At 35.9% G+C, this 22019-nt stretch overlaps 1 protein-coding gene across 8 annotated transcripts in view; it reads left to right on the top strand.

Moving 5' to 3' along the window:
- Positions 1 to 331: 331 nt before the first annotated feature.
- Positions 332 to 22019, top strand: part of Akap10 (A-kinase anchoring protein 10) — a 70799-nt gene continuing 49111 nt past the window's right edge. For 2 of the 8 annotated variants that reach the window (XR_007341603.1, XM_015506823.2), the window contains exons 1-4: positions 333 to 597; positions 7615 to 7662; positions 13110 to 13292; positions 17173 to 17730. Coding sequence is in view for 7 of the 8 variants with exons in the window: in XM_015506823.2 (XP_015362309.1) it covers positions 510 to 597; positions 7615 to 7662; positions 13110 to 13292; positions 17173 to 17730 (877 nt within the window). In the remaining variant the exon portion in view is untranslated. The other 6 variants (XM_048786221.1, XM_048786248.1, XM_048786219.1 and 3 more) reach the window with 6 other exon arrangements.

Consider the following 22019-nt stretch of genomic DNA (forward strand, 5'->3'; position numbering starts at 1 on the left):
TTTTGGAAAAGCAAGCTCTGCAATGTGCCCCACGGGCTAGGAGCTCCGCACCCGAGGCGCGCGCTTTCCCAGCTCCAGGGCGGGCTCCTGTTCCAGGACTAAATACTCGGTCTCAGTTTGACCCGCGTTCCATCTAGATCCAGCGCCAGCTGACTTAAAACCTCACCGGGAACCGGGCTATTTGCCGGGAACAGGGCTATTTGCCGAGACCCGCGCTGCAGCAAAGAGGCTCAAAGCCGCACGCGCGCAGGGTCACGTGGGTGGTGCGGGAGCTCTCCAGCACCCACGGGAGGAGGTGGGGAGCAGGGGGCGGGGCTGGCGGACGGGCCTCCCGTGAAGCCTCGCGCGGGGAAGGACCGGAACTCCGGGCGGGCAGCTTGTTGATAATATGGCGGCAGGAGCTGCTTGGGCATCCCGAGAAGGCAGTGGGGCCCACACCCGGAAGAAGGGTCTCTTTTCTGGCTAGTTCTACAGCTTCTGCGGACCCGGAAGTCCGGGCCAGTTGCTGAATGAGGGGAGCCGGGCCCTCCCCGGGACAGTCCCCCCGCGCCCTCCGCCCCGACCCGGGCCCCGCCATGTCCTTCTTCCGGCGGAAAGGTACCTGAGGGGGCGCCGGCGGGGGGCCAGGCCGGGCCTCTGGGGCGGCGGTGGGACCTTTGGCCCTGCGAGGGCTTCCTTCAGGGCGGCTGCAAGGCCCTTGGTGAGCCGCTCGCCCTCTGCTCAGACGCCCCCTGATGCCTTGCTGTGCTCCGGGACTCTGCAGGGAGGGAGAAGGCGGCGGCCTCGCGCGAGGTCAGAGGGGGAATGGTCGCGCCTGTCCAAAAGTGTCTCCTGGAACCCACGGAAGTTGGTGCTTGTTTGCTTAACGACTTTCCAGGGTTTTTTGTTCTTGTTTTTGCGTACTGTGGATCAAGATCGAGGAAAAAACATTTATACCCTTTGACGGAAGTTTCTGGCTTTTCCGAATATTGAGGGTTTAATGCCTGAAAGCAACATGTGAAAAATAGTTTTTTTCCAACCAGTGCTCGTTTCCAGTTTCCTCTTTTTTTTGGGGGGGGGGGGGCGGAAGGGATGGGGGAACTGCTGTTCCTAAAATAAAACGACTTACTACTGAAGTTTCTTAATGAGGAAGACCGCTTCTTTTGATGACTTAGCAAGTTTACTAATTACTGGAACCTTAACTTTACGAAAGAACTACTTATATTTCTGATTTTCGGTTGTAAAAGGTGCCCAATTATTAAGTAGAGGCATCATGATTTTGATCCTGGGAAAGGTCATTGCATTTCATTAAAAATACATATCCAAAGAGAACAAGTGAGAGTTTCTTACGATGGTAATGGTTAGTTTGTGAATTCTTGTTGTTTCAAAGGAAAGGTTCCAGGTTTGGCGGGGGGGGGGGGGGGGAAACACTAAATCATGGACTTGGGTTCACAAGACAGCTCATTTGCTAACAATGTAAACTGGTTTAGGCCAATTAACCCACTTTTCACTCTTTTCTCAGTGGAGAATCAGGTGATTCCTAAAGGCTCTATTGAACTCTGACTAAAAAATTCCTCTTCAGTGGTTACAAGGTTTTAGTAACTGATGCTGGGTGATGAATGAACGAAACAGTACTGAGAGGATGAAACTGGTAAAATGATAGGATGCTTTATAAAGTTCCTAGGTAGAGAGAATATGTAGTTTATGTTGAAGTAGTTAGGATTTTTGTTGTTTGTTTTGTTTTTGGGAAAGAAAGCATTCAAAGATGGGGCTAATTAGGTGTTGCACAACATATTCTTGTCTCTATCCTCTACAATCTGCCAGGCACTTTGCTAGGACCTCATGATTAAGCACTCAACAAGAAAAAGCCCTACTGTATGAGTGTGTGTATCTCTTTGTGTTTACAAATTGAATAAAGTGTAATGAAAGAGTAATTGAAGAAAACCATATTTTGGTTAGATGTTAGGGAAAACTCAGCAGGTGATGTTGAAATATAAAGCCCAAAGGATTAGTGAGTAGGAGGTAACTTTAGAGAGGACTGGGAAGAGCACTTGAGACAAGAGAATAAAGAGCTTGGTGTGCTCTTCAAGAATAGAAAGAAGGCTACTGTGACTGGGGCATGGAGAGGTAGGCAAAGATCAGATGATTGAGAACTTTATAGATTGTGGTTAGGTTTCATTTTAAACACAAAAAGAATATTTTAAAATTCTTTGAAGAAGAATGATTCGATATGTTTTAAAAAGATCATTTTAGATGCATTTTGGAGACTGGATGTGGCAAGATTAGAAGCTAGAAACAGTCTTATTAGGGATCCCATCCAGGCCTTAAATGCCATCTTTAAATACTACCTATGTGTTTATGACTCCCAAATTTACACCTCCAGCTTGGTTCTTCACCCCTAAATACAGACCAATTGTTGGTCTGCTTTTTATCTCTACCTGACAAGTTTATTTACAATATCTAAAATTTAACTTCAGATTTAGTCCTTCTAAACCTGTTCTTCATATTTTTGGTCTTTTAATGATGCTCTGACTTAAACTTTGGTACATTGTTGCCCCCCTCCCTTCTCTCCTATTGTATATCTGATCATCAACAAATTTGTTAGGACTATCCCAGGTTGTGGCCAAATCCAACCACTTTTCACCATTCTCACCCTGGTCTTGGATTGGGGAAAGAAAGCATTCAAAGATGGGGCTAAATAGGTGTTGCACAACATATTCTTATCTCTGTCGTCTCCAATCTGCCAGGCACTATGCTAGGACCTCATGATTAAGCACTCAACAAGAAAAAGCCCTACTGTATGAGTGTGTGTATCTCTGTGTGTTTACAAATTGAATAAAGTGTAATGAAAGAGTAATTTAAGAAAACCATCCTCTTTGTTTAAATTGAGTGGCTAAGACAAGCCCTATGAGGAGATGTCATTTGAATCTTAGTTTAAATGTTAAGAGAGGAAGCAGCATTATTTTGCTATAGCCTTGTGTTTGGTTTCCCTTCCATTTTTCATTCATTTGTTATATTTTCAAAAGAGATGCACAAAAATAAATCCAGGTTATATATGGGAACTGGGTATGTTAAAAAGAGTTCCCAGGGGCTAGCGTTGTGATTCAGTGGTAGAGCGCTTGCCTGGCACATGTGAGGTTCTGAGTTCAATCCTTAGCACCACATAAAATAAAAGAATAAAATAAAGCTATTAAAAAAAAGTTCCTAGTCAGTTGGGAAAGGATGAATTAGTAAATGATACTGGTTTTCTATGTAGCAGGAAAAAAAAAAAAAAGTCCAATATATAGCAGGGGACAGCAGGCTTTTTCTGTAAAGGACCGGAAAGTAAATACTTTAGGATTTGCAAGCATTATACTCTCCTGTAGCTTTGTGGCTATAGGCATTGTGTAAACAAATGGGCATGACTATGCTATAGTAGAACATTATTTATAAAAAATGTGATAGGCTAGTTTTGACCCATGAGCAATGGTTTGTTGATCCCTGATACACAGAAATAAATTCCAGGTAGATAAGAGCCCTAAATGTGGAAAAGCAAAAGCTGAAATCATAGAACAAAGAAGGAAAAATCTGACCATGGAATAGAAAGGATATATATTTTTTTATTGACTTTTTTTTTTTTTTTTTTTAGGTGGACACAATATTTTATTTTTATGTGGTGCTGAGGATCGAACCCAGTGCCTCACGTACGCCAGACGAGCGCACTACTACTTGAGCCACATCCCCAACCCAGGAAAGGATATTTTTAAAAAATCAGTCTAACCCCAGCAACTCAGGAAGCTCAGGGAGCCAGATCCTGCCCCAATGTAAAAAAAAGGACTGGGAATATAGTTCAGTAATAGAGCTCCCCTGGGCAATCCCCTCAAAAACAACAAAAAGCCCCAAATCCCCACAAGAGCCAGGTGTCAGCTCATGCTTTCAATTCCAGCTGCATGGGAGACTGAGATGAAAGGACAGCAAATCAGGGCTAGCCTGGGCAACTAAGGGAGACCCCCTTCTCAAAACAAACAAAATAACATAGTCTGTAATGTTAATCTAGCTACTTAAAAAACAAAACAAACAAATAAAAACAAAACAAAAAAACTTCCATACAATAAAATATGCCTAGGATAGTTACACAAATAACAAAAAGGTTTAATATGTGTAGACTTAAAAGGACACGAGAAGAAGTCTCAGTGGTCAATAAACACGAAAGGTGTCTAATCTCAAGGAAATTAAGTTAAAACATCAAATAGCATTTCAAAACTAGTAACTTGGCAGAAATTAAAAATACTAAGGATGAGAATATGAAAGCCTGGCTTGGTGGGGCAAGCCTGTAATCCCAGAGACTCAGGAGACTGAGGCAGAAGAATTGCAAGTTCAAAGCCAGCCTCAACAATTTAGCGAGGCCCTCCGCAACTCTGCAAGACACTGTCTCTAATAAAATATTTTTAAAAAATATTTTACATAAACACATTTTTGTTTATTTTTATGTAGTGCTGAGGATTGAACTTATGGTCTCACGTGTGGGGCAATCGCTCTACCACTGAGCTACATCCCCAGCCCTAATAAAATATTTTTAAAAAGGGCTGGGGCTGGGGTTGTGGTCAGCTGTAAAGCGCTCACCTTGCACATGTGAGACCCTGGGTTTGATCCTCAGCACCACATAAAAATAAATAAGCAAAATAAAAATATTGTGTCCATGTATAACTTAAAAAAAAGGAGGGGGGCTGGGGATGTGGCTTAGTGGGTAAGTGCCCCTAGGTTCAATCCCTGGTACCTTAAAAAAAAAAAAAAAGAAGCATGGCTTTTGTTGTATAAATTGGTTCAGTGTTTTCATTAAAATGTAATAATTGAGCCAGCGCAGAGGCACCTGCCTGCAATCCCAGTAATTTGGGAGGCTGAGGCAGGAGGATTGCAAGTTCAAGACCAGCCTCAGCAATTTAATGAGGCCCTAAGTAATTTAGCAAGCCCCTGTCTCAAAATTAAAAAAATAAAAATGTGGCTCAGTGGTTAAGCGCCCCTGTGTTAAATCCCCAGTATCAGAAAAACAAAACAAAACAAAAAAAAATCCCACAATTTGTTATTTAGTAATTTCATTTCAAGGAATTTATATTGGATTCTTGCATATATCATAGGAAAACTGTACCAGAATGTTTATCACATCGATGTTGTATGTGAAAATTAGAAATAAAGTACATGTTTAATAATATAAAAGTGGGTAAATATATAAAGGAATTAGGTGTGTAAAATAAACTAGAGCTACATGAATGAACTAGAACTGCATTTATAGGTGTCATATTGAATGAATACAAGTCAGATATGTATAGAATACTGTTTACGTATTTTATTTTTTTGTTGGGAACTCAGGCATACTAGACAAGCACTCTACCACTGGATTACCCGCCTCCCCCCCACCCCACCCCCCGCAAAAAAAAAAAAAAAAAAACAACCCTCATTTGTGTAATTTTTAAAGATGTATAGGATTTGCAAGCCTTATGGTGTTGCATTTTGTTGTTGCTTAATGTGTGTATATGTGATAACAGTGTCAGTGGGTTGTATGTACATTTTTATGTTTGAAGTGTAATAGGAGCTCTGATTAGAAGAATTATTTTGAAGGTGGAAAATAGCTGTGGAGATAGGTATATTTCGGTGGTAGAATCAGTTTTTCTTAGAGGAGGTTTCAGTGTGGGAGGTAAGGGAAAGAGTAGAGAATGTTAAGCATTACTTTCAGATTTTTGGCCTGAGTTTTAGATGGCTGATGGTGTTATTTAATGGGGGAAGATGAAGACTGAGGTAGAAACAGGTTAGAGAAAAGATGATACGTTACCAGACAAGTTAATGGTTAGCTATATGAACCAGAGATGAAAAAAGATTTAGAATGGAGACTTAAAATTTAGGAATTATAACTTATCTATGGTACTGAAAGAATGGGAACCCTGATCTTTACATATTGTACATGTACTGAAATGTCACTCTGTACCCCATGAATATGTACTATTACTATATGTCGGTTAAAAAATATGTTTTCTGGGATGGGATTGTGGCTTAGTGGTAGAGCACTTGCCTAGCATGTGAGGCACTGGGTTTGATTTTCAGTACCACATATGAATAAATAAAATAAAGTCCATTGACAACTAAATTTTTTTTTTTAAATATATTTTTTCAGGGGCTGGGGTTGTGGCTCAGTTCATGGCGCACTCGCGCAGCATGCACAGGGCACTGGGTTCGATCCTCAGCACCACATAAATGTAAAAGATATTGTGTCGACCTAAAGCTAAAAAATAATATTATATATTATATATTTAAAAAATATATATATTTTTTCCTAAAAAGTGGGGAAGATCAGGTAGAAAATTACACATGTGTATGGATTAAAAGAAAAGAAGCACCCACACTTTTCCTGAGAAACTCCCAATGGGCAAAGGAGGAGAGGCCAGTAAGGGATAAGAGCTGAGAAATGACTAGAAAACTAGGAGAGTAGGGTGTAACAGGAGGCAAGACAATTTGATGTTTCAAGCGAGAGATTTGTTTGGTTGGTAGATGCAGCTCTTCACCAATTACTCTGCATTTCCTATTTTTGTGATCAGTACCTGAGATGCTCTTACTTATTTTCTCCATTGCTGGTCTCTGCACACTTGCAGGTAGACTTCTTTATGGAAGGATCACTGCCTTTACTGAGACAGAAGAGAATCTGGCACATGCTAGGCACTCAAATTGTTAGTGGATTAACACTCAATGAGATACTCTTGAGAGTTATTTCCTCCTACTAGCATTTAAACTTTTAATATTTCCGAGCACAAGTAGAGAGATGGGCAAATTTTGGGATCTCTTATTTTGATAATCTTTTCATGATGGGTTTACAGACTATTGTTGAAAGAAAAACAAGAAAAGTGAAGAAGGTTAAAAATAGTCTTCTGTCAGATCCTGTAATGGAGTTCACACTTGGCTTGACTTCCTTTCTTGGATGTTATATTGTTAGCTTATCTGCAATAGACTTTTTCACTGTTTTGTGTAATAGAGGAAAAATTATATGATCACTTTAGAGACAACTTGTTAGATCTTGAATGTTAGGAGGTTTAGAATGTAAGTTTAGAATGTTTGCCTTTTATTGGCATGGGGGGGATTCAGAAGTAAGATGATATACAACCAAAGAAATCTTTTTCTTTACTATGATTATAATACCCAGTACAGTGGATGGCATGTGGTAATAATATTAGTTAACATTTATCCTAAATTTACTTTTAGTTAGTCTTCAAATGCCCTTTACAAGTGTTTATTTTTTCATCATAAGCTAAGGTAGGTTTTATTATTGACCTATTTTTTTATTAATCAGGGAGATTAAGACACAGTGAAGGAAAGTAACTCATTCATGGTTAATAAGTGGGAGAGGCAGAATTTGAACATAGGTGTTGTGACCACATGGTTTCCCCATACACAATGCCCAGTGTTTTTTGACTGAATGCTGTTCAGAGGTCACTTTCTTAGAGAAAGTTTTCCTGATAGCTGCGTTACCCTGTCCTGCTCCAAGGCCATTAGTCCATTTTTCTGGAACTTCCAATACTCATGTGTTAGAATAAAGCTTCTCTGAGTTTTACAATGTATAGCAGGGATCTCTTTGACTATAGAGGTTGGTTATGATTCACTTTTGTCTTCTAGTGAAAGGCAAAGAACAAGAGAAGACTTCTGATGTCAAGTCCATTAAAGGTGAGTTCATCCAAAGTGATGTCTTCACATTTATGAGCTTTTTAATTACATTTATGAGCTTTACATTTATTAGCTTTTTAATCCTGTTATCTTCTCCCTTTTGGCATTAATCATTTCTTTTTAAATTATTATCGTATTTTAAATTATTATCATATTTTAAAATTATTTATGATTGTGACTTATTTCCTTCTTTAACCTGTAACTCCTTAACAACTATCACATAATAGTCTTTAACAGAGCATTTGGTGGCTACACTAGTGAACCAGCACCCTTCTTATTCATAACACATTGGATTGTTCCCTAAAAAGTGATTAGCTATCTTTATTCACTAAAACAAAACAAAAGACTACTCACTTGAACAGTTTTGACTGCTAAGGGAAAGCACTCCCATTTATAAGTCTTGGTTTTCTGTTTATTCAGAAATGTGAATGATTATTTTAAAATTTATTTAGACAACTTTGTTCTCAATACATTGTCCTTATTTATAGGTTACAGTGCGCTTTTTTTTTTTTTAGATTATAATCTGCTATGTTTTTGACTCATTCCATTAGAGATTGTAATGGGAAAATTACAATGGGAATTATTTCCATAGTCACTAGATATAAATTTTGTAAATGTAACTTAATTTCATCAAATCTGTAGATTGTACATTTAGATTTTTTTTTTTTACAGTGTTTATCTGTTGTGTAGCTTACATGGAATGTTTATATAATGTTTATTATATATGTTATGTTCAATTTGCCAGAGAAAGAATGATTATAATTTATTATGAATTTTGCAAGATCAGCTTTATTGTCTATTTTTTATAATTTAAAGCCAGTTGAATCTCACATTAGTTTACACTGCTTTCTTTAAGCCAAATTGATTGGCACTAATAAAGTCTGAAAGCCCTTAGCCAGTAGAAGCTTGTAAAAACTAGATCTGATTGTGTGGAAGGAAGGAACTTTGATATCTCAGGAAGTTAGAACACACCAGTCTTCTACTCCAGACTTTGCCACTGACAGTCTGACCTTGGGAAGTCATGTAACCTTTTTCAGATTCTTCATTTGTAGAATAATGGGATTGGCCTAGCTGGTTTCTAGATTTCTAAATTTAAAATCCAGGCTAAAAAATTTCAAGCTCATATTACCTTGTTGCAATACATAATTGGTGCTTCATAATCACTGACTTAATCTTAAAACAATACAAAAATAGTACAGGAAACACCCCTTCAAGAAGTTTGCAGTTTAATTGAGAGGGGAAGCAGTTTGCAGTCTGTGATTAGAAGGACAAGCTTAGTCACAGAGCAGTAGCAAATAAAGCAAAATAATAATAGCTACTGTTTGTGAAATATGCCTTTTGTTTTAGTTATTAGACAAAAACTGTGGCTGTAACAGTGAACAAAAAGGACTTATTCTTAATGAAATTGCAAATTGCTACAGGAGAGGAACATTAATCAAATAATCCCACAGGTAACTTGGGCTAGATTAGTAGTAATGGGAATAGGGAGATCTAGACTGATTTGAAAAAAATTTTAGGAGCTAAAATGAATAGAACTTTGTTATTGATTAAATATGAGGTATGAAGGAGAGAGAGATTTAAGGTTAATGGCTACCTTTCTGGCTTGCTAAACAGAACAAAGCTGGAAAATTATATGTTCAGTTTTAGTATTTAGAGGGGTAAGTGCTTTTGAATTACTAATTTACATATGTTATATGCGCAGATAATTTTAGGGTCTAATTTTTAATCAAAGGATAGAGACTCTATGGTTTAAGTCCTACCTGTTGAAATGTTTCTTTACTAGCTGATAGACCTAGGGCAAACTATTTAATTTCTTTTACACTTGTGTCTTTACCTCTAAAACAGGGATTCCTGGATTACTATGAGAGAAATAAAATATTGTCTTCCCCCCAAAAGAAAGTGTTCATTAAGAAACCAGTATAGTGCCTAGTAATATATAGTAGATTCTCCATTGGCAGCTATTATCTAGTTTTAGCATAGTAGTCCCTCAGGGTTGAATTAGTCAAATTAAGAGAAGTATCGCAAGGAGTTCAGATGAGTTTGCAATTAATAAATAATTTCTGAAGTTGAGGAGAAACTTATGAAAATGAGACCTACCTTGTATAAAAGTTGAAAGGTTTGAATGAAAAGATGATTCTTTCCCTGCCAGCCTAGCATTTTATTATTTCTCCTCCTCCTCTCTTTCTTCTTTCTTCTTCCTTCCTTCTTTCTTTCTTTTCTTCTTCTTCTTCTTCTCCTTTCCTTTTCCTTCTTCTTCTTCTCCTTCTCCTTCTTTGGATTTGAACACAGGGTCCCTCAGCCACTGAGCCACAGTCCTGTTTTGTATTTTATTTGGAGACAGGGTCTCACTGAGTTGTTTAGCTCCTCACTATTGCTGAGGCTGTTTTTGAACTTGTGATCCTCCTGCCTCAGCCTCCCGAGCTGCTGCTGGGATTACAGGTGTGGACCACCGAGGCTGGCTAGCATTTTATTTCTTTGAGTGTATATTGTTCAGGAGAGCTTCACGTAAGAAAAGGGAAATACTTGCAGAAAGATTGAGATGATATTTAGAGGGTCCTTAATGGCCAGAAAAGAAAGTAGAGACAGAAAATGGAGTCAACATGGCTACTTACTGGTGTTTATGAAAGGTCAGTCAGTTAGGTAGGATAGAGACCTTAGAAGTTCTTTTCTTAGTGCAGTTGAAAATGAACAGATAAATAAATGTTTAAACATCTTGAAAGAAAAGTTTACAGATATTGGCAAGTAAATAGATACAGTGAAATGAGACAATGAAGCTGGGTGCACGCCCAGCTTGGGAGGCTGAGGCAGGAGGTTCATAAGTTCAAAGCCAGCCCCAGCAACTTACCGAGTCCATAAGCAACTCAGTGAGACTTTGTCTATATATAAAACATAAGAAAAAGGCTGGGGATGTGGCTCAGTGGTTTAGTGCCCAAGTTCAATCTCCTGTACCGAAAAAAAAGAAAGGTGGGGGAGACCTTTTTTGAGATTCAGAGACTGGTGGATTGAACAGAGATCAGGAAATTAGGAAGGAGAATTAGTTTAGAAGAATATGTGATATTTAGAAGTTTGATATTTTAAAGAATTGAGCTTGATAGCTTGTGGAACCAACCTACCAGTAGATGAATGGATAAGGAAACTTTGGTGTGTGTGTGTATATAATTGAACATTACTCAGCATTAAAAGAGAATAAAATCATGGTATTTGCAGGTAAATGGATGGAGTTGGAGAATATGCTAATGAAGTAAGCCAATCCCAAAAAACCAAAGATTGAATGTTTTCTTTGATATGAGGATGCTGACTCATAATGGCAATGGTGGGGGATCAGAGGAATGGAGGAACTTTAGATAGGACAAAGGGGAAGGAGGGGAAGAAGGGGAAGGGGGGGTGAGGGGGTAGGAATGATGGTGGTATGAGTTAGACATCATTACCCTAAGTACATGTATGAAGACACGAATGGTGTGAAAATACTTCGTGTACAATCAGTGACTCAAAAAATTGTGCTCTATATGTATAATATGAAATGAATTGCATTCAGTTATTGTGTATAACAAATTAGAATAAATAAATAATAAAAAAAAGAAGACTTGAGCTTAAAATGGCAAAGTCAAAGTGAGAATATATAATAGTAAATGATTGAAGATACAAAACTGGAGTCCAGGTTAAAGAATAGGTCTGAGAAGTCAGGAATTCTCCAGCTATTCTACAGAAGTGTCCACTTTGAGGCATGAGTAAGACTGTACCTTTGAATCAGCCAGAATGAACTCTGGTTTTATCCATTTTACAGGCATATCAGGGTCTGTATTTTATTAAGTTTATTTAGGCAGTGGAAGAAAAAGAGTTTACAGCTTTAGAAAAAGGAAAGTTTAAAAACTCGCTCTGGTAATATTGGAGGTTTAAGAATAAATGTGCTGTCTAGCAGAAAGAATTAAAGAACAGCCTGAGGAGGACCAGAAGTTAAGGAAGAAGACCATTGCTGACGCAGTGGACATTTAATAAATGTATACCTAAAGAATGAGAGGGATGAACAGATAGAAAATTAGTGATTACCGTGGAGGCTGAAGTCAGATGGAATATCAGGAAGGAGCAGGTAAATAAGAGGTACTAGTTCTAACAAGTTAAGGGTGGGGGAAGCCTTGCACAAGTGAGTTAGTAGTATATTACATTATTATAGATGTCTAATTAAGAAACAATTAGAAAGTCTAACCATTCCCATAGGATCTTACTTGTAATTTATTGTTTGTATAAGAAAACTTGCTAAAATGATTTTGCTCCCTTTAATTTAACATGAAAATAAAAATAAAGTTTTCTTCTAAAGTTGAGCAAATAGTTTGAAGGCATTTACTCTCCATCCCATAATTCCCAAAATTCTTATTGAATGATGGATAAATTTAAATACCTGGTAAACATGCATAGATATCCATATTTTAAAATATTTTATCCTATAAACACATATCAAAGAGCCATCGACTGAATTATAGTACTATGCGCTTTTTGTACATAGTTCATCTTCATTACTCAGATTTTGCATCTGAGACTGTTGCTGAAATTGAGAGCATTTATGAAGGATAGTAGGATATTCAGCTTTAATTATCTGAGAGCATTTATCTTGAGGCAGAGACTGTTTAGTGACCTTTATCATTCCTCTCCTTCTTGTTATAGCAAGAAGGCAAAACTTCTTAAAAACCTTTTATGAGAGTCATTGATAATTCTGTGGAATACATAGGATAGGTAGAATCTTAATTATCTATACTTTGACAGTATTGTTATATTGAGTGATTTCCTATTAGTGAATTGGTAACTAACTTCTTTATTCTGAAGTCAAAAGGATGACTTCAAAGTATTTCTTCAGACTACTAAACAAAATATATTTTTTAATTTTTTTATATATTACTGGTGATTGAACTCAGGGCCTCACACATACTTGGCAAGCATTCTTCCACGAAACTTTAATTCCATCTCATTGTAAGTTTTACGTGTGCTTCATCTTTGAACTTTAATCATCAATATATTTTATTAGATGAAGAAATCTTGTTACTCAACTAAAAAAAATATTCTAAAGATTATTTCTTCAGTTTTCTCTCCCTCAGGTATTTATTTTGTAATTTTGGTTTTGCTTCTGAAGCAAGCAAGGATTAAGAAATTGAAAAGGGTCCGTATTTCAGAATGGTTTGGTACTTTCTATTCTCCATAAACAAAGTTCTCAAAGAAGTATCTATTTTATTCACTTTAAGTACAGTATTTTGAGAGTTATAAATAATGTTAAGTGTTTTCTTTCCTATTTTTTGCTATTTGATTGTGTTATCTTTCATCTTAAGTATTTTTTGTTGAGTATGCTGCTTAAGCAGAGTGTTATGTAACTTAATTTTAAAGTTTTCTGAAAGTTGTCTGAAGAGTTTTAGGTTATTATATTGTGTTTAATTAACGGCTTTTTTTTTTTTTAATTACAGCTTCAGTATCTGTACATTCCCCACAAAAAAGCACTAAAAATCATGCCTTGCTGGAAGCTGCAGGACCAAGTCATGTTGCAATCAATGCCATTTCTGCCAACATGGACTCCTTTTCAAGTAGCAGGACAGCAACACTTAAGAAGCAGCCAAGTCACATGGAGGCTGCTCATTTTGGGGACCTGGGTAAGTGGCTATCACTTTTTGTTAACTCTGATAAAGAAAGGACTTGAGTACAATATGTGAAACTCCTGTCATAGTGTACTGAACAATGTCATTGGAAGGGATTTTGAAAAAATATATTTAAATTAAAGTAGAGCAATGAGTGTTATAGGTGACAACTGTGTTATGTTCCTATAAATATACAAAATGTAAAGCATGACTAGTATAAAAATGAGCAATTTCCAGAAGTATATTTGACCATTAAATACATGAAAAAGATGCCTTACTTCAGTAGTACTGAGGGAAATCTAAATTAAAATAATGGGTTTAAGCACATTAACACATATTTAAGGTTTGGTAATTTGAATATTAGTGAAGAAGCAGGGAAATGACCACTCCCTTAGTGATGGTATAAATTGGTGAAAACTCTTTGGAAAGCAGTCTGTTTGATAGTAATTGTCAAAATATAAAGTATTTATGACATATAGGCAACGCTTCTTTGTAAAACTTGGCCTTTGGCGATACTTGCACATATGAACAAAAATGTGTAAGTATGTGTAAAAGTTATTTGTAGTAGTGTTGTTCATGATAGCAAAAAATTAAGAACAACGTATAGATATCTGTTAGGAGAGAAATAATCAAATTTGCTATATCCTGGAATACCATGTAGCCATTTAAAAGCAGTAACCATTTAAATACAACGTAGCCATTTTAACTTCAGAGAATATCTTAAGATGCCTTAAAGTGAAAAATGGTCACATAGGGGTGCATATAGTAAGATCGCTGTTATGTTAAAATAACTCTCCCCCATAAAGAGATATGTAGGAGATCCTTGTTTTCTGAGTATTTGTTACTCAGACTTCTTCTTTTTTTTTTTTTTTAAATATTTATTTATTTATTTATTTTAAATCTTTGGTGGACACAACATCTTTGTTGGTATGTGGTGCTGAGGATCGAACCCGGGCCGCACGCATGGCAGGCGAGCGCGCTACCACTTGAGCCACATCCCCAGCCCCGAGACTTCTTCACTTATAAAAATTGCATGTCATAAATAGAAAAAAATTCATAATGAATTGACTTCTAATGAAATTATTCCCTTTTTTGATATCTCTTTGCTTAATATTTTATATACTCAAAGCCAGGATGCCTAATCTTTCTGGGTTGTACTCAACAATGCACTTCAAACAAATGCTTATTGGTCACAAAGTAAAATTATAAGTTTTACTGGACATATTGTTGGTGGGAATGTAAGTGGTATAGTCACTCTCAAACAGTGTGACATTTTCTTGTAAAGCTAAACACAGAATTACCATATGACCCAGTACTTGCACTTTTAGACACTTATCTTAGAGAAATGAAAATTTTATGTTTACATAAAAACCTGTACACAAATGTTTATGGCAGCTTACTAGTGATAAAGTGAATGTCCTTCAATAGCTAAATGACCTGGTAAATTCATACCACAGAATACTACTTAAAAATAAAATGAAATAAACTATAAACACAACAAGGGATGAATTTCAAGGGAATTGTGGTAAAAGGCAAAAGCCAATCACAAAAGGAATGTTACTGAAAGCCCAGCCCTTGTCCCTGATGCCAATCAAATAAGGAGGATAAGATTTTGAGAAAAAGGAAAAAAGTTTTATTTCTTTGCTAGCAAAGGAGAAACACAGGGGATTCCTGTCTGAAAGGCCGTGATTCTGCCCATCAGTAGGAACACAGGGCTTTTAAAGAGGTGGTTAAAGGATACATTCTGTATGGCCTCTGTTGAAGTTGTAATTTACTCTTTAATTTGGGAGATAGTCAATTCTGAGATCTTCTGGTACCATCCCCAGAGTCTAGATTACTTCATTCCAATGGTGGGTATGTATTCAAGGACAGATAAGTCTGCCTAGGATAGTGAAAAAAGGTGATCCTGTTTCCCCTAAGATTAGGGAGGGGGAGAGATTAAGGAGGAGCAGGGAGGGGAGGAGAAAGAAACATGTCCATTTTAAAAATCATTTGCAGTGGCACAGCACCAAGGGCTATATTCAAAGCATAAAGTGGACCACTGTTATAGCAGAAGTACATTTGCATAGCATTCTTGAACTGATAAAATTAGAGAAATTAAGAAATTAGTGACTGCCAGTTAGTGATGGGGGAGGTAAGGAGACTTGGTGAGTATGGTTATGAGTGGGCAGCATGAGGAATCCTTGTGGTGTTGAAACTTTAATGTCTTGGCAATGGATACATATATCTACACATGATAAAATTACATAGAACTAAATATACACAAATGAATACAAGTAAAATTGAGGAAATCTGGAATAAAATTGGTGGATTCTATCATTGTCAGTATCTTGGTATAATATTGTACTCTCGTTTTCGAAGATATTACTGTGCTGGAAATTAAAAAGCTCAAGGGCTCTTCCTTTCTTTCTCTCTCCCTCCCTTCCTTGATTGGGATAGAACCCAGGCCTTGTACATGCTAGCTAAGTAGCTTATTGCTGGGCTACACTCCCAGCCCTTCAAAGGATTTTTCTATATTATTTCTCACAATTCTGTGTGAATCTATCATTATCTCAGGGTTTAATTAAAAGAAATTTTAAAGTTTTGCAAAATATCAGGATTTCCTTAAATTCATGAAGTGATACTATCAAAGATGGACTTAGTTAACATTGATGGCAAGATAGTCATGAGAAATGATGACACATGAAGTGCTTCAAAAGAGAAGCATTTGAATATCAAAGGATTAAGGAAAGTCCTTTTGAAAAATTAATGAAACCCTCAGCTAATTTTATAAATTTTTATAAATTTATATGACCCTTTACAATCATACTGTGAAGGCCAAAAATTTTTCTCACTTTTTTGGTTACCCTAATAATTGGCTTGTGGTTATAATGATAAACTAAATTTAACTAAATATAAAATAAGAGAAATGTATCTTTTATTAAGTTTTATTCTTTGAGATAAGATCCCAAAGCCATTATGGAGAATTCATGACACCTTTATAGCTATATCCACATATCCACAATTTTTCTTCAGGACAAGTGCTCACAAGTGGAGTTATTGGATTGAAAAACTTTTGCTATGTTTTTCTAACTTGCTAGTTTGCTAAGGCTTTACTGTGTGTTCCTGAATGCTCCCTTGAAAAGATTTTGCCAGTTAATAGTCTTATCACCAGTATCTGAGAGTGTTGCTGATGTCCCCATGCCCTTGATAGTGCTTATTTATTTATTTTGAAAAAACATTTTCCAGTGTGAGAGGCAAAATGTCATCTTACATTACTTTACTTTTCTGGTTTTTTTTCTTTTCTTTTTTTAGTTGTAGATGGACACAATACCTTTATTTTATTTATTTACTTATTTTTATGTGGTACTGATAATCAAACCCAGTGTCTCACTGAGCTAGGCAAGTGCTCTACCAGCCCTTTCCAGGATTTCAATGAGGTTAAAACTTTTTTAAAAAAATAGTTTTATTATCCCTCTTTATTGGCCCTTTTTCTTTGGGACTGGTATCATAGGTTATTCATACCATAAGATTATTTTTTTCTTTTAAGAATTTACATATTCTGGGGCTGGGGTTGTGGCTCAGTTGTAGAGTGCCTGGGTTATAAATAAAATATAAAATAAAGGTCCATGGACAACCAAAAAAAAAAAAGAATTTACATGTTCTGAATTAATACTAAGGAGATAATAAGGATTGAGTAACAAAGTATTTTTTGGTAATTTAAATAGTTTTAGATGGTTGTTTTTTGCATTGTTTAGAAACCAAAATCATAGTATCTATAGTTCATTTATTGTGGTTGCTAGGAAACAAATTTTATTTAAGAACCCTCTGGTATCCTTGTTGCTAAAGGTGATTGAATAATCTTTCTATGTGAAATTATTTGTTACCTAACTGCTGACTTTTTTGCTTCTTTTAGGCAGATCTTGTCTGGACTACCAGACTCAGGAGACCAAATCAAGTCTTTCCAAAACCCTTGAACAAGTCTTGCACGACACTGTTGTCCTCCCATATTTCATTCAATTCATGGAACTTCGGAGAATGGAGCATTTGGTTAAATTTTGGTTAGAAGCTGAAAGTTTTCATTCTACAACTTGGTCCCGAATAAGAGCACACAGTCTGAACACAGTGAAGCAGAGCTCTCTGGCTGAGCCTGTATCTCCATCAAAAAAGCATGAAACTACAGCATCTTTTGTAACTGAGTCCCGTGACAAGAGATTGGAGGGTTCTAGCTCAGCCCAATTGCTTATGACTCAATCAGAAGGAATTAGCCTGAATAATAGAACTAACAACACTCAGAATCACTTGCTGCTTTCCCAGGAATGTGACAGTGCCCCTTCTCTTCACCTTGAAATGGCCAGAGCAGGAGCTAGTCAAGTTTCCATGGAAACTCAAGAATCCTCCTCCAGACTTATAATAGCCAGTAGAAATAGTCCCTCTTCTCCACTAAAAGAATTGTCAGGAAAACTAATGAAAAGTAAGTATGTGGTTTTCTTGTTTTAATTCACAAAGCAGAGCTTAAGATGAGAAATAAAAGCATTAGAATAGTATTCTCTTTTCTACCTGCTTGCAAATTTGGAATGATTTGGAAAGTGGAGTAGAATCACATCAGTGTATGAAAAAGGAGCAGGAGGGATATCTAGAGTGACTACATCCTCTAAGAGTTGGAAATCAAACCATTATCCGTAGATTATCCATATAGGCTTATTTTTTCCGTCTCAATCTATTTTACTGCACTTTGCAGATAAAGTTTTTATGTATATATTTTTAATTGTCATCAGGTGCCATGAGGTAATGTATTGAGTTCTGTGCTAAGTGTATATTTGGATTTCATTTAATAGCCACAACACTTATATGAAGTAGGCATTGTTACCTTGTTTTATAAAGGAGAAAATCGTGACTCAGCAAGGTTAAGTAACTTGCTGTGGGTTGTACAGTAAGTGAGGAACTGGAATTAAAACCTAGGCATATTGACAACAGCATCCCTTTTCTTTCAATTCTCTTCTCTTCTCTTAATAGTTTAGAAATTGCACACTCCTTTTCTTTAGTTATCACCTTCTGGAATTCCCATTGCACAGCCTCTGTGTTTTTATCTGTTCTTTGTTTCTCAAAAGGCTGGTGGTTTCTTCATGGGTTCATTGATTCTCTCTAAAGTTGGTTCTTCATTATTGAATCAACTTTGGCATGTTATTTTCATTGTAAAATGATTGAATTCTTCATTTCTAGAAACACTTTTATTTTCTTGAAATGTGTTTGCTTGTTTTTCATAGTTTTCTTGTTCCTTTTACCTTCATCCCACCTCTGATCTTGTCTTTCATTTCCTTAAACTTATTAAACATAGGGCTGGGACTGTAGCTTAGTGATAGAGTGCTTGCCTAGCTTGAACAAAGCTCTGGGTTTAATACACAGCACCACCAAAAATAAATAACTTTATTGAACATATCTGTCTATTGCTTTTATGGATCTGATTTAACATTTGTTTCTTCAGATTCATTTTCTTGATGTGGTGATTTCAGTGATTTTTAGCTGTGAACTTGTTTCATGAATTTCTACCACCTTTTTCTAACCAGCTGAGCTTAACTGACCATCTGTTTCATGAACCTACCTGTGGGCATTCTTTAAGTATTCTGTGTAAATTAAGTTTTCAGGTGTATTTGCATTTGCTTTTGTCATGCACTTGGAGCTTGGTTCACTACCTTTCTGGTACTATTTAAAATATGTTTATTTGGGTTTTTAAGGCACTAAACCTGGGAGTAGTCTTGTGGTCAGGAATTGTCAAAGAAGATTTTTCCTTTTTTTCCTCTGGCATCAGAACACTGTTGTGTTCCTCTTAGAGGTCTTTTATTGCCCTCCTGAGTTAATCCACCAAAGATCTTGCCCTTTGAGCTTCTGGCTTTAGACATTCTATTTGTCTAATTTTCCTTGTTTGGGCCCTTTAATGTGAAGGCACTAGGTCTTTTTTTTTATCCCTCCCACCCCCTTAAGTGAATGCTTTGTCTTGACTTTTTTGTATCTGAATTTGTACAGATTGCTATAAAATATAGAAAGCTTTGACTATCTGAAGTTATTTTTTAACAAAACCTAACCTGAACTGCAATGAATTTTGTTGCAGAAATATAAATGTGTTTAATTATCGGGTATTGTCCCAGATAGTGCTATATGTTAAACATAGTGTGTCACCCCTATAAAAACCTTAAAACTTCTGAATTTCAAAGTACTACTGGCCCAAAGGTAAGGGAACTGTTTTTACTTGTTTGTGCCCTTTCTTTAACACAAGCTCTGATACACTTCCCTTCCCTTTCCTTTCTTGGCGCGGGCATTGATTCTGGGGGGCCTTGCATGGACTAGGCAAAGCACTCTACCACTGATCTATATTCCCAGCCCTCTGCTATACTTTTAAAAGGCATTTTGAGGGAATTCAGTATTGGGATAAGTTTCTTTGAACATATAGTCTGGCATGTTTCTGGAAATGGAAATGTAAGGTTTGTTTCTTTAATTTTAATACGCTTTATTGTTTTTGGAAACAGTCTTTACTTTGATGGTAATTTATTTCATTTAAAAAATATTGATAGCAATGGTCATTACTTTTTCCTGTTTCAATTGTTATTTTAAAAATTTGTATATAGTAAATTTGACCTTTTAAAAATGTTTACTTGTCTGAATTTTAGCACATGTATAGATCCTTTTAACTATCACCACAGTCAGGACAAAGAAGAATTCTATCACCTTTGTAGCCAAACCCTTCTCTTCCAAATTTGGCAACCAGTGATCTATTTTCCATCTCTACAATTTCGCCTTTTCCAAAATGTCATATAAGTGAATTTATACAGAATATTAACCTTTGAGGTTTATTTTTATAGTTTATTTCTTTTTATTTCAAGTAGTATTCCTTTGTATTGGTATATTTCATTGGTCTACTGGAATATATTTGGATTGTTTCGCTTGTTGGTAGTTATAAATAGGAACTGCTGTAACCATTTGTGTATAGGTTTTTGTGTAGATATAGTTTTTATTTCTTTTCTACATAGGGCAAATGTCTGGTAGTGGGTTTGCTAGATTATGTGCTAAGTATATATTTAATTATATAAGTCCCTGCTAGACTGTTTTGTAGAAAGTACCATTTTGCATTCTTAGCAGCAATATATGAGTTCTAATTCCTTCATATCCCAACCAGCACTAATATTGTCAATGTTTTGTTTATTGTGTTTTTTAAAAACCATTCTAATAGATGTGTAGTAGCATCTCATTTTGGTTTTACTCTGCGTTTCCCTGATAGCTAATGACGTCGAGTATTTTTTTGTGTATTTCTTATCCATGTTTTTAGTGAATTATTTAAATCTTTCCCATAGTTTATTGGGTTGACTTTTTCATTGTTGAAATTTTAGAGTTTTGAATGTATTTTGGATGTAATTTTTATTTTTATTTTTATGTGATTTGCAAATGTCTACTTCCAGGTGAACATTCCAGTTTGACTTTTCATTCTTTTAACAGAGATTTTCTCAGAGCAGAATGATGATTAAGTCCATCTTACCCATTTTTTCTTTTACAGTTGTACAGAGGTCATGAAGATTTTCTCCCCATGTTTTCTAATAAAAGTATTATAGTTTTTACATTTCACAGTTTTATATATGATCCTTTTTGAGTTGATATTGTATAATTGTGATGGTTAAGTCAAGGCTTATGTTTTATGTTTATTTTGACAAATGAGTGTCTACATGTCCAGTTGTTCCAACATCATTTATTGAAAAGAATACCCTACTCCATCAGATTGCCTTTGTATCTTGGCCACATTGGTGTAGGCCTCTGAGTCCTCCAACTTTCTTCTTCTTTTTTTCTAAAATTATTTTGGCTGTTCTAATAATCCCCATTATAAATGTTAGAATTATATTGTCTACATCTACAAAAAAGAAGACCCTTCTGGAATTTTATTAAAATTGTGTTCAATTTATAAATTAGTTTGGGAAGAATTGACATGTTAATTATGTCAAGTCTTACAATCCATGAACATGGTATGTATATCCATTTACCTGGGCCTTTGGCTTCTTTTCATCAGCTTTGTATAATTTCAACATATGGATCCTTCATATTTTGTTAGAATTATATCTTAAGTATTTCTCTTTTTTTTCTTTTTGATGCTATTGTGAATAATAGTGCTTTAAAAATTGTGTTTTAAAATTTTCATGGCTTGCATATAAAACGATTGATTTTTTTTTTATATTGATTTTGTATTCTGTGACTTACTAAACTATTATTCCTAGGAACTTTTTTGTAGGTTTCTTGGGATTTTTCTATATAAATAATCATGTGGTCTTATGAATAGGAATAGGGAGTTTTATTTCTTCATTTCCAATTTGTTTTTTCTTCTCTCTTTCAGCCTTGTTCTCCTGTCCTATTGCACTAGCTAGGACATCTATTACAGTGTTGATTAGGAATGGTGAAGCATTCTGTTTTTCTCATTAAGTCTGAGGTTAGCTATAGGTTTTTTGTAAATGCCCTTTATCAGTTTGATAAACTTCCCTTCTTGTGCTAGTTTGCTGAAAGTTGTTGTTGTTTTGAATCATAAATGGGTGTTGAATTTTGTCAGATACTTTTTTTCTGTGTTATTTGATACAACTGGTTTCCTTTTGTCTGTTAATATATTGGATTATATTGATTGGTTTTTGAATATTGGATCAGTGTTGTATTCTCAGAATAAACTCCACTTGCTTGTGGTATATTTTTATTTGTTGCTGGATTTGACTTCCATTTTTTTTTTTTTTTAATTTT

Source organism: Marmota marmota, unplaced genomic scaffold, assembly GCF_001458135.2.
Source record: "Marmota marmota marmota unplaced genomic scaffold, marMar, whole genome shotgun sequence".
Classification (NCBI taxonomy): domain Eukaryota; kingdom Metazoa; phylum Chordata; class Mammalia; order Rodentia; family Sciuridae; genus Marmota; species Marmota marmota.